This window comes from Nannospalax galili, unplaced genomic scaffold (genome assembly GCF_000622305.1).
Source record: "Nannospalax galili isolate Female #2095 unplaced genomic scaffold, S.galili_v1.0 scaffold262, whole genome shotgun sequence".
Taxonomy (NCBI): Eukaryota; Metazoa; Chordata; class Mammalia; order Rodentia; family Spalacidae; genus Nannospalax; species Nannospalax galili.
In genome coordinates this window covers 393,722-404,297 of record NW_008348083.1, presented here as the reverse complement: position 1 = coordinate 404,297, position 10,576 = coordinate 393,722, and the positions used below count along the sequence as shown (strand labels likewise).

General features: G+C 51.0%; 1 protein-coding gene across 2 annotated transcripts; it reads left to right on the top strand.

Moving 5' to 3' along the window:
* The first annotated feature begins 1,398 nt into the window (after positions 1 to 1,398).
* Znf358 (zinc finger protein 358) lies at positions 1,399 to 7,659 on the top strand. Of its 2 annotated transcripts, XM_029569054.1 has the most exons (3): positions 1,399 to 1,573; positions 5,216 to 5,326; positions 5,873 to 7,659. In XM_029569054.1, exon 3 carries the CDS (start codon positions 5,911 to 5,913, stop codon positions 7,585 to 7,587), a length of 1,677 nt encoding a protein of 558 aa, XP_029424914.1. In that variant the 5' UTR covers positions 1,399 to 1,573; positions 5,216 to 5,326; positions 5,873 to 5,910; the 3' UTR covers positions 7,588 to 7,659. The 2 variants fall into 2 exon arrangements, with proteins under 2 accessions (XP_029424914.1, XP_008842773.1); XM_008844551.3 differs by lacking the exon at positions 5,216 to 5,326.
* Positions 7,660 to 10,576: the final 2,917 nt, after the last annotated feature.

The following is a 10,576-nucleotide window of genomic DNA, read 5'->3' as shown; positions in this document are numbered from 1 at the left end:
AGAACAGCCAGTGTTCTTAACCGCTGAGCCATCTCTCCAGCCCCTTATTTTTATTTTTTTCAAATCCCACAGTTATTAGCCAGATGTGATGGTGCCTTCACCTTATAGTTTGAGAAAGGGACTCTGACTGAACCAGGAGCTCACTGACTAGACTCGCTGGTCAGCAAGCCCCTGGGGTCCTCCTGACTCAGCCACCCCAGTGCTGGGGTTACAGGTACCCACCACTGACTGTAGCTTTTCACTTGGGTGTTGGGGATCCTGAGTCAGGTGCTTAAGTTTTCCGAAGTAAATAGTTTAATGACTGAGCCACCTTCCTGGCCCCACCTCCTGACACAAGCCTGTACCCACCTAGCCATCTCACTGGCCCTATATGTTTTTGTTTTGTTTTGAGATAGGATCTCACTGTATAGCCCTGGCTGACCTGGGACTAGCTATATAGGCCAGGCTGGCCTTGATTTCACAGAGATCCACCTACCTATGTCTTCCAAGTGCTGGGATTAAAGGCATGCCTGGCAGGCTCTATAAGGTTTTTTGTTTTGTTTGTTTTCGTTTTGAGACAGGGTCCCCCAGTAGCCCCATCAGGCCTGGAACTTGCTGTGTAGACCAAGCTGGCCTGGATTACACAGAGATCCACCTGTGTCTGCTGAGTGCTGGGACTAAAGGCCTGGACCACCACTCAGGGCCTTCCCTATACATTTTTAAACTGTAAGGCTTCTCAAAGCTACAGTTGCATATTGTATGGTGAGTCGGCCAGTGGAATACCATGATAGCTGTTTTTCAACCAAGATACTGACACTGGGCCAGAGGCCAAGACAGAGATATGCAGAGACAAAGAAAATGATGGGGCCAGAAGAAGAAATTGAAAGAGGAGAAACAGAAAAATGGGGACAGAGATAGAGAAATTTTTAAAAAGAGTTGTAAGATGACTCAGTACATAAAGTCGCTTGCTGCCGAGTCTGATGACCTGAGTTCGACCCCATGGGACCCACATGGTGAAAGGAGAGAACCAACTACTGAAAATTGTCCTCTGACCTTCACATGTACACCACGGAGCAGACATACACACAGCACTAAATTTTAAAAAAAAAAAAAATAAGAGAAAGAAAAAGAGATGGAGAGGCAGAGACGGAATGGAAGGAGAGAAGGCGACACATGGAACGGAGAGAATCAGGGATAGAGAGAAAGCTCGGGGTCAGAGAGGAGCCAGGAGAGGCTTAGGGGCGCACAGAGGGACCGGGCCGGGGTGGCACGGCTGGGTAGGGCGCAGACAAAGGTTGGGCCCATGCCGGATGGGGTGGCCGGCCGGGACAAAGGCTTGGCCTGGGGGGCGGGGGCAGCGATGGCGCCAGCCGCGGAGGGCGCGGGCGAACTACAAGTCCCAGCAGCTCCCGCTGCGGCCCTCGGCCGGCCCCTCTCGCTCCCCGGGAGCGCCTGGCGGGGCCGCTGGGCCGAGGGGGCCGCCGGCGGGGCTAGCGGGCAGTGGGGTTTCCTGCAAGCCGGGGGCGGGGAGACGCTGGCGGCCCCGCGTGGTGCTGCAGGGCCGGGCAGGGGCGAGGGGCATCGGGGGCATCCGGTGAGTGTCCCCCACCGCGAATCGGGCCGGATTGGGGAAGGTTGGGCAAAGCGGGGAGGTGGCTGGGAGGGGGAGGCCCCCCAAAAGAGCAGGGTGCGGCGTGCGGCCCCTGGGCGACCTCTGTGTACCCCTGCCACAGTGCACTATGCCAGCACCCGGGCTGGGGCGCTGTGGTGGCGGTGGGAGGGGGTTCTGGGGAGTTCAGGCCTAGCGGGCTCATCCCGCCACCACTGGGGACCCCCACCCCCACCCCCCACGCCGGAGGCTGTGATTGAGAGGGGTGGAGGTGTCCCGGAATTTTGGAGTCTGCAGCTCAGGAAGCCTCGGTTTTTCTGGAGGCGATCCCAAAGGCCCCCTTTATTTTTGGAAGCCAAGAGAAACTTGGGGGTATTGTCTTTCCCACCTGCAGCTAGGGCTGTGTGGCTCTTTTCTCCTTAGTGCGCGTGCGTACGAGAGAGAGAGAGAGAGAGAGAGAGAGAGAGAGAGAGAGAGAGTAGTGTTGCCTCCAGCCCCCCCCCAAAAAACCCCAGCTATTGTTATTCCACCTCCCCAGTCTTGGGACGTAGAGTTCTGGGGGCTCCTTTTTCCAAGAGGTGATTCAAGGCTGCACTTGCCCCCTCCCCAGGACCTCATCTAAGAGATGGGAGTTTCCATCTAAGAGATGGGAGTTTAGCAATCTGAAAGTCCCTTTTCTCCCGGAAACGAGGAGGGAACCCAGGGTATTACCCACCCTCATCTTCCAACTATGGAGTCTGGGTTGAGGAGCTAGTGGGGGGAAGAAACTCAGCCCCTCTTTGCTTATTGCCTTCCAGCTGCTCAGTAGATCCCTCTAATTCCCAGGAACCCAGTGGAATAGGGAGTTCCCCTTTCTATCAGGACCCCTCCCCTCAAGATAGAGCTCTGTATTGCTCTACTTGTCCACCCCCCAGCAATGGGTCTTTCCCTGGGGAGGGAACACACATGTACAGTCTCTATACCTCACTCATGGAATCTCCCCTTCCCAGGAGAATACCTCTCTTCACTCTCCCACCCTCCAGAGTTTTCTGATGACCCAACAGGGTCCTAACTATTATTTGTGCCTGCTCTTCACCAAAGGGTTAAAGTTCACAATCTTCTAGCCAATTGAGAATATATATATATAATTTCTCACAGATCTACCTGCCTCTGCTTCCTGAGTGGCGGGCTTGAAAGTAAAGGCATGTCCCACCAACCCTGACTGAGAAAAACACATTAACCACTATCCTCACCCTTTTGGCTTCAGAATCCTTAGCTCTCTCCTTGTACCCCCTTTCCCAAGAGAAGGCTTGTATATGCACCCCTTCTTGTTTTTTAGAAACAGGGTGTTATTTTGTAGCTCAGGCTGGCTTTTAACTCTACGTCTCCAATCTCAGTCTCACAAGTGCTGGGTTACAGGTATGCACCACCTTACCCTTTGTTTTTGTTATTATTTTTGAGACAGGGTCTCCATGTAGCCCCTGCTGGCCTGGAACTCACTATGTAGACCAGGTTAGCTTTGAACTCACAGAGATCCACCTGCCTCTGCCTCCTGAGTGCTGGGATTAAAGGCATGCACCACCGCACCTGGCCTTCCCAGCTCTTTAAAAAAATATATTTTATTATCTTACGTGTATGAGTGTATTGTCTGCATGTATGTGAGTGCACCCATGTCGGGCAGTGCCTTAGAAGTCAGAAGAGGGCTTCGGATTCCCCTGGAACTGGAGTTAAGGATGGTTCATAGCTGCCATGTGGGTGCTGGGAATCAAACCCAGGTCTTCTGCAAGAGCAGTCAGTGCTCTTAACTGCTGAGCCATCTTTCCAGCCCCTTTTTTGGTCTCTTTGAGGAAGGGTCTCCCTGCAGCCCCAACTGGCCTGGAACTCACTATGTAGACCAGGCTGGCCTCAAACTCACAGAGATCCACCTGCCTCTGCCTCCCAAGTGCTGGGACTAAAGGTGTGCGCCACCACGCCCAGCACCAGCAATTTTTAAAAAAAGGTTTTTTACATTGGTTTTAATTATGTGTGGTGGTGGGGGGTGGGACATGCACATGTGTGTGTAGGTACCTGAGGAAGGTAGAGGAGGAAGTCAGATCCTCTGGAACTGAAGTTACAGGAGGTCGTGAGCCACCCAAAGTGGGGGGTGTGTATACTGGGAACTGAACCCAGGTCCCCTAGAAGAGCAGCAAGTGCTCTTAACTGCTGAGCCATCACTCCAGCCCCCTTTTGCCTTTTAAAAAACTTTAAGATAGGGGCTGGAGCGATAGCTCAGTGGTTAGGAACAGAGCACTGACTGCTCTTGCAGAGGACCCGGGTTCAAGTCCCAGCACCCACATGGCGGCTATGAACCATCCTTAACTCCAGTTCCAGGGGAATCCAAAACCCTCTTCTGACCTCCGAGGCATTGCACAACACGGGTGTACTCACATACATGCAGGCAATACACTCGTGCACATAATATTAAAAAAAAAAACAAAACTTTAAGATAAAAGTTTCTTTTTATTTTTTCATACAATATCATTTTTTAGTTGAATTTTTGTGCCCCTTTTGCCTTTTTGAGACCAGATTTCACACTGTAGTTCAGGCTGGTCTGGAGCTCTCTATGTAGCCCAGACTAATCTTCAGTGTGGGATCCTTCTGCCTCAGACTGGGCATCAAGTGCTGGGATTACAGCCCTGGGCCACCATAGCCGCCTCAGGTTTTCTCCACCCTTGCTCTCTAGCTTAGGGAACAAATGTTGAAGATCTTCTGTCTGGGACAGAATATATCCCTCCACCAGCTGTGAGGTCTAGAATTCACTTATCTCCTTTGTGGGAGGCAACTGAGGGTCCCCCTGCCCTCAGTGACATAGAAGGGGTTTCACATGACATTAACTTTCCAACACTCCACCCCTGTGGGAATCAATCCATACAAGTTCCCCTCTCTACCAACCCCTGCCCCCCCCAAATCTGCCACCTCCCAAAGTAGGGCAAGATTTCAGACCACAAGATGGCTCAGCGGTTAAGAGCACTAGCTGCTCTTGCAGAGGACCTGGGTTCAGTTTCAAGGCCAAACATGGCTGCTAACAACCATCTGTAACTCCAGTTCCAGGGAATCTGACACCCTCTTCTGGCTTTTGGGCATTGCATGACATGGGTGCACTTACATACATGTAGGCAAAACACATACACATAAGATAAAAAGAAATTGAAAAATAACTCAGGCCAAGAATGGTGGCTTGGGAGGCAGAGGCAGAATCTGTGAGATTGAGGCCATTCTGGTCTACAGAGCAGAGAGAGAGAATAAATCTCAGACCATGAGAACAAAGAACCCTGACACCTTGTTTCCCAGGAGGGGATGTCAGACCCTAGAACTCCCTTTCACAGAGTCAGGGTTTCCCCACAAGAGCCCAGGTTGGGGCTAGAGAAGTAGCTGAGTTGGGACAGTGCTCACCTAGCATACAAGAAACCCTGGGTTCAGAGTTTAGCATCACATAAGTGGGATGTGGTAGAGCACACCTCCTGTAATTCCAGCACTCAGGAGGTTGGGGTAGGAGGAGGAGAAGACATTTAATATTCTTGATTTTGTATGTGAGTTCGAGGACAACCTGGGCTACATGAGACCTTGGCTCAAACAAAAGATCCTAGGATGGACTCTATCCCCATGCAGGCTTGGAGGTGAAAGAGGAGAGACTCCCAGCATGTTTCACTAGGGTTCCTCTAGCCTGAATCCTGGCTGGGCACCAGTGAGAACTCCCCTATGGTTAAAGGCAAGAACAAGGTCTGTATGTATTCAGGAGAGACCATCATTTTAGTTTTTAATTAAGCCAAGTTAGTGTCCAGTTCTAGGCCAGCTGGGGCTACAGGGAGACCCTGTCTCAGAAAAGATCCCCCCCCCCGAAAAACTTACATGTGTGAGTATTTTGCCCACATGTACATTAAGTGCACCCAGGCAGCTAATGCTGGGGAGGCCAGAAGACAGTGTCAAATCTGGAACTTGAGTTGCTGATGGTTGTTTACCACCATATGGGTGCTGGGAACTGAACCTGGGTCCTCTGCAAGAGTAGCTAGCTAGTGCTCTTAGCCACTGAACCATCTCTCCAGCTCACCCCCTTTTTTTTTTAAAGACAGGGCCTCACTATGTAGACCAGGCTAACCTTGAACTGAGAGATTAGCCTTCCGCTGCCTCCCCAGTGCTGGGATTGAAAGTATGCATCACCATGCCTGGCTTCAGGAGGGACTTGGGAGGTGGGGGGGGGGGGGGCGCAGGACCAGTCTTCCGTCCCCGAACCTCCCTCCACCCACATCCTGTGCCATCATTCTGCAGAGCCTATCTCAGAAGCTGCAAGCAGTTCTACTTCCGGGATGCGGCGCTCAGTCCTGGTTAGGAACCCAGGCCACAAAAGCCTGAGGCCGCTTTACAGAGAGCTTCATTCAGACTCTGAGGACCTGGACTCCGGTCTCAAAGATCGGCACCCGATTTCACCAGAACCAGAGCCGGAAGACCTCAACACAGTCTCAGGTGGTGTGGATCCCAGCTTTGAAGATCTGGACCCCAACGCAGACGAAGCTTCACAATCCATGTTGGGGAACCCAGACTCCGTTTCCCAAGATCTGGATTCCATGTCTTCAAGTTTTGACCTGGATCCAGATGTGATCGGCCCGGTACCCCTGGTTCTCGACCCAAACAACGACACCCCCAGCCCAGCTGCTCCAGATGTGGACTCCCTCCCCTCCAGTCTCACTGCCACCCCAGAAGTCTTGGCCACCAGCCCAGCGGTGCTCCCCGCCCCTGCCAGCCCACCTCGTCCCTTCTCCTGTCCTGATTGTGGGCGAGCCTTCCGTCGTAGCTCAGGGCTGAGCCAGCACCGTCGCACCCACAGTGGCGAGAAGCCCTATCGCTGCCCCGATTGCGGCAAATCGTTCAGCCACGGTGCCACCCTGGCCCAGCACCGTGGCATCCACACTGGGGCACGGCCCTACCAGTGCGCAGCCTGCGGCAAGGCCTTCGGCTGGCGGTCCACACTGCTCAAGCATCGCAGCAGCCACAGCGGAGAAAAGCCACATCACTGCCCAGTGTGTGGCAAGGCTTTTGGTCATGGCTCACTGCTGGCTCAACACCTGCGCACGCACGGTGGCCCTCGTCCCCACAAGTGCCCCGTGTGTGCCAAGGGCTTTGGGCAGGGCTCTGCGCTCCTGAAACACCTGCGCACCCATACGGGCGAGCGACCCTACCCGTGCCCACAGTGTGGCAAGGCCTTTGGGCAGAGCTCCGCGTTGCTCCAACATCAACGCACCCACACCGCAGAGCGTCCCTACCGCTGTCCTCACTGTGGCAAGGCCTTTGGGCAGAGCTCCAATTTGCAACACCATCTCCGCATCCACACTGGAGAGAGGCCCTACGCCTGCCCACACTGCTCCAAGGCCTTCGGGCAGAGCTCAGCCCTGTTACAACACCTCCACGTTCATTCCGGGGAGCGCCCCTACCGTTGCCAGCTCTGCGGCAAGGCCTTTGGCCAAGCATCCAGCCTCACTAAGCATAAGCGAGTGCATGAGGGGGCCGCAGCCGCAGCCGCAGCAGCAGCAGCAGCAGCAGCCGCAGCAGCTGGATTGGGCCTCGGGCCTGGCTTGAGCCCAGTATCTCTGATGAGGTCTGGGCAAGTCTCCTTCCTGGGTCCGGATGCTGTGTCTGTGTTGGAATCAAGCCTGGGCCTCAGCTCTGGTACCAACTCTGCCCAAAGTTTTGAGGCTGGCTCGGTGCTGGGTTCACTCCCCAATCCCAGGCCCCAAACTCTCTCCGGCTCAGAATCTATCCTCAGCCCTGATCTTGTTCGGTCTTCTGACCCTAAGCCTGGTCGAGATGCTGACCCTGATGTGGTACCCAGTCCTAACCCTGATCTTGTCCCCAGCCCTGACCCCAACCCCAAGTCCCAAAATGACCCCTGCTCTCCCACCCATGACAGTCCCAGGCCAGCCCTTCCTACTGGAGACAGTCCAAAGTGGGTAAAGGAGGAGGGGGCTTTGCTAGGGCCTGATGGCTAAAGGGAGTACCGGCATCCATGGTGGTCTGGGGAAGGTGTGTGTTGTTCAATTAGTAAAAATATTCCCACTGCCTTCTGGCTCAGTGTTGTGGTTTGCTTTTTGCGCTTTCTCCCTACGGAAATGGAGGGTGGGGCCAGGGCAGCTAGGTCTCTGGAGCCACACCCACTGGGCTTCCTAGCTTCCCACACCAGGCCTCACAAGGTCTAGCCTACCCATCACTTCTCTGCATTCCTAGGTCTGGTGACTGACCAGGAGACTCAACCTCTGTGAGCATCTTCCTCTGCCTTTTCCTCGCGACAAGCCATTTGATCCTTGAGCTAGCCCCTTGCCCTTAAGCCACTCAATAGCTATACTACTGATGAACAAAGGTTGTGTATCCATGTCACACATTTAGGGGTGTTTTACAAACACTTGTTAGATTGGGTGTAGTGGTACAGGCCTGTAATCCCAGCACTCTGGAGGCGGAGGCAGGATGTTTGAGAGTTCAAGGCCAATCTGGGCTACATAGAAGCTGTCACAAAAAAGCAAGACAAACATTTGATTATTTATTGATTTTTTTTTTTTGCCTTTTTGAGACAGAGTCAGAGCCACAGCTAGCTGGAACTCGCTATGTAGGCCAGGCTGGCTTCTATCTCACAGAGATCTGCCTGCCTCTGCATCACGAGTGCTGGGATTAAAGGTATGCACCACCATGCCTTGCTATTTATTGTTTTGTTTTTTAAACTTTATTTTTATTTTATGTGTATGACTGTTGTAAGTGAACCTGTGTCATGCAATGCCACAGAGGCAGAAGAGGGCATCGGATCCCCTAGATCTCGAATATGAATGGTTGTTAGCCGCCATGGGGGTGCTGGTTTTCGAACCCTAGTCTTCTGCAAGAGCACCCAGTGCTCTTAATTGCTGAACCATCTCTCCAGCCCCTATTGATTTATTTTATGTGTATGAGTTTTTTTTTCCCCTGCATGTACGGAAGTGTAGCACGTCCTGCAATATCCTTGATGAAAGGAGAGAACCAACTCCTGAAAGTCATCCTCTGACCTCCATGTGTATGCTCTGGCATATACACCCCCACATAAAATATAAATTTTGTTTTTTGAGACAGACTCTCACTTTGTAGCCCTGGCTGGACTGGAACTCCTGTGTACTCCAGGCTGGTCTTGAGCTCACAGAGATCTGCCTGCCTCTGCTCCTGAGGCAAGAGCTTGGATCCCTGGAGCTGGAGACAGACAGTTGTTAGCTGCCATGTGGGTGCTGGGAATAGAATCTGGGTCCTCTGCAAGAGCAACCAGTTCTCATAACCACTTGGCCATCTCTCCACCCCAATATATATGTATATATATATAAATTTTTTTTTGGTCTTTTTAGGACAGAGTCTCCTTGTAGCTACAGCTGGCCTAGATTCACTGTTGTAAATCAAGCTGGTCTTGATCTCACAGAGATCTACCTGTCTCTGCCTCTGAAGTATTGGGATGATATTTTTAATTTTTTTAATTATATTTTTATTGTTTTGTCTTTTTGAGACAGGGTCTCCCTGTAGTCCCAGCTGGCCTGGAACTCACTATGTAGACCAGGCTGGCCTTGATCTCTGTGAATTTCCAGTTTGAAACTCTGTCTCAAGAAACAAACAAAAATTATATTTTATTTATTTCGTATGGGGATGTGCATGCGCAAGCATACATGTGCGATCAGAGGATAACTTTCAAGAGTTGGAAACCACAAGGGTTCTGGGGATCGAACTCAGGTCATCAAGGTTGGCAGCAGGTGCCCTTTACTGGTTGAGTCATCTTGCCAGCCCTGGTTTTAAAATTTTATTTTATGTGTATGAATGTTTTGTGTGAATGTATGTTTATGCACCGCATGCATTCCTGGTGCCTGTGGCAGCCAGAAGAGGGTGTAGTATCCCTGGTATTCGAGTTCAGATGGTTGGTTGTGGTCTAACATATGGGCAGGTGCTGGGAACTGAACCCGGGTTCTCTGCAAGAATGGTAAGTGCTCTTAACCACTGAGTCATCTCTTCACCCTTTTATTTATATCGTTCAGATAGGGTTTCACTTTGTAACCAGGCTGGTATGTAGCTTACTACGTAGTCCAGGCTGGCCTCAAACTCATGGCAGTCCTCATGCCTCAGCTTTCTGAGTGCTGACATTACAGATATAAGCCACTGTATCCTGCTAAAAATCTATTCATCATTGGGAGCTCAGCAGTGAGCAAGACCAGCCCAGCTTAAACACTTCAAATTTAGAAATATTTTTAAAACTAATTACAGAGGATAGAACATTCTGAAAGCATAGCAAGATTTTTGATTTAGAGAAAAGATTTTTGATTTGTTTGGGGACAGGATCTCACTGCATCGCCCTAGTTGATCTCAAAATTCATTTTATAGCCAGCCTTGGTGATGCACTCCTTTAATCCCAGTACTTGGGAAGCAGAGGCAGGTGGATCTCTGTGACTTCTATATAGCAGGTTCCAGGCTAGCCAGTGATACAGGGAGACCCTGTCTCAACAAACAAACAACAAACAAACAAACAAAAAGCTATCTTCTACGTGGGCCAATGTGCCTTGCTTCTTTTCTCTTGTGTATCTGTATATGTGTGTGTAGTGTATGCATGTGTGGTTGTGAGTACACATGACTGTGTGTGTAAGCATATGGAGGCAGGAGATGGATGTCGGTGTCTTCCTCGATTGGTCTTCACAGGCAGGTAATGCTAAATGATTGCCATTTTGCAGGTGAGGAGGAATATAAATAAAAATAATAAAGAGACGAAGCACACAAAGTTTATGGCACTCTGGAAAATGTGGAAATTATGGTTAGTGGTGCTTAGATTTAAACCTGAATTGCCTGTCCTACAGAACCTGTATTTTTTTAATTTATTATTTTTATTTTATGTGTATGACTGTATTGCCTACATGTTTGTAAGTGCACCCATATCATGCAATAAAACTCTCAGAGATCAGAAGATGGTGTTGGATCCCCTGGAACTGGAGTTAC

What these genes read in the sequence shown, in the direction of transcription:
- Znf358 (XM_008844551.3), top strand. Translation starts at nt 5,911, where the DNA reads ATGCGGCGCTCAGTCCTGGTTAGGAACCCAGGCCACAAAAGCCTGAGG.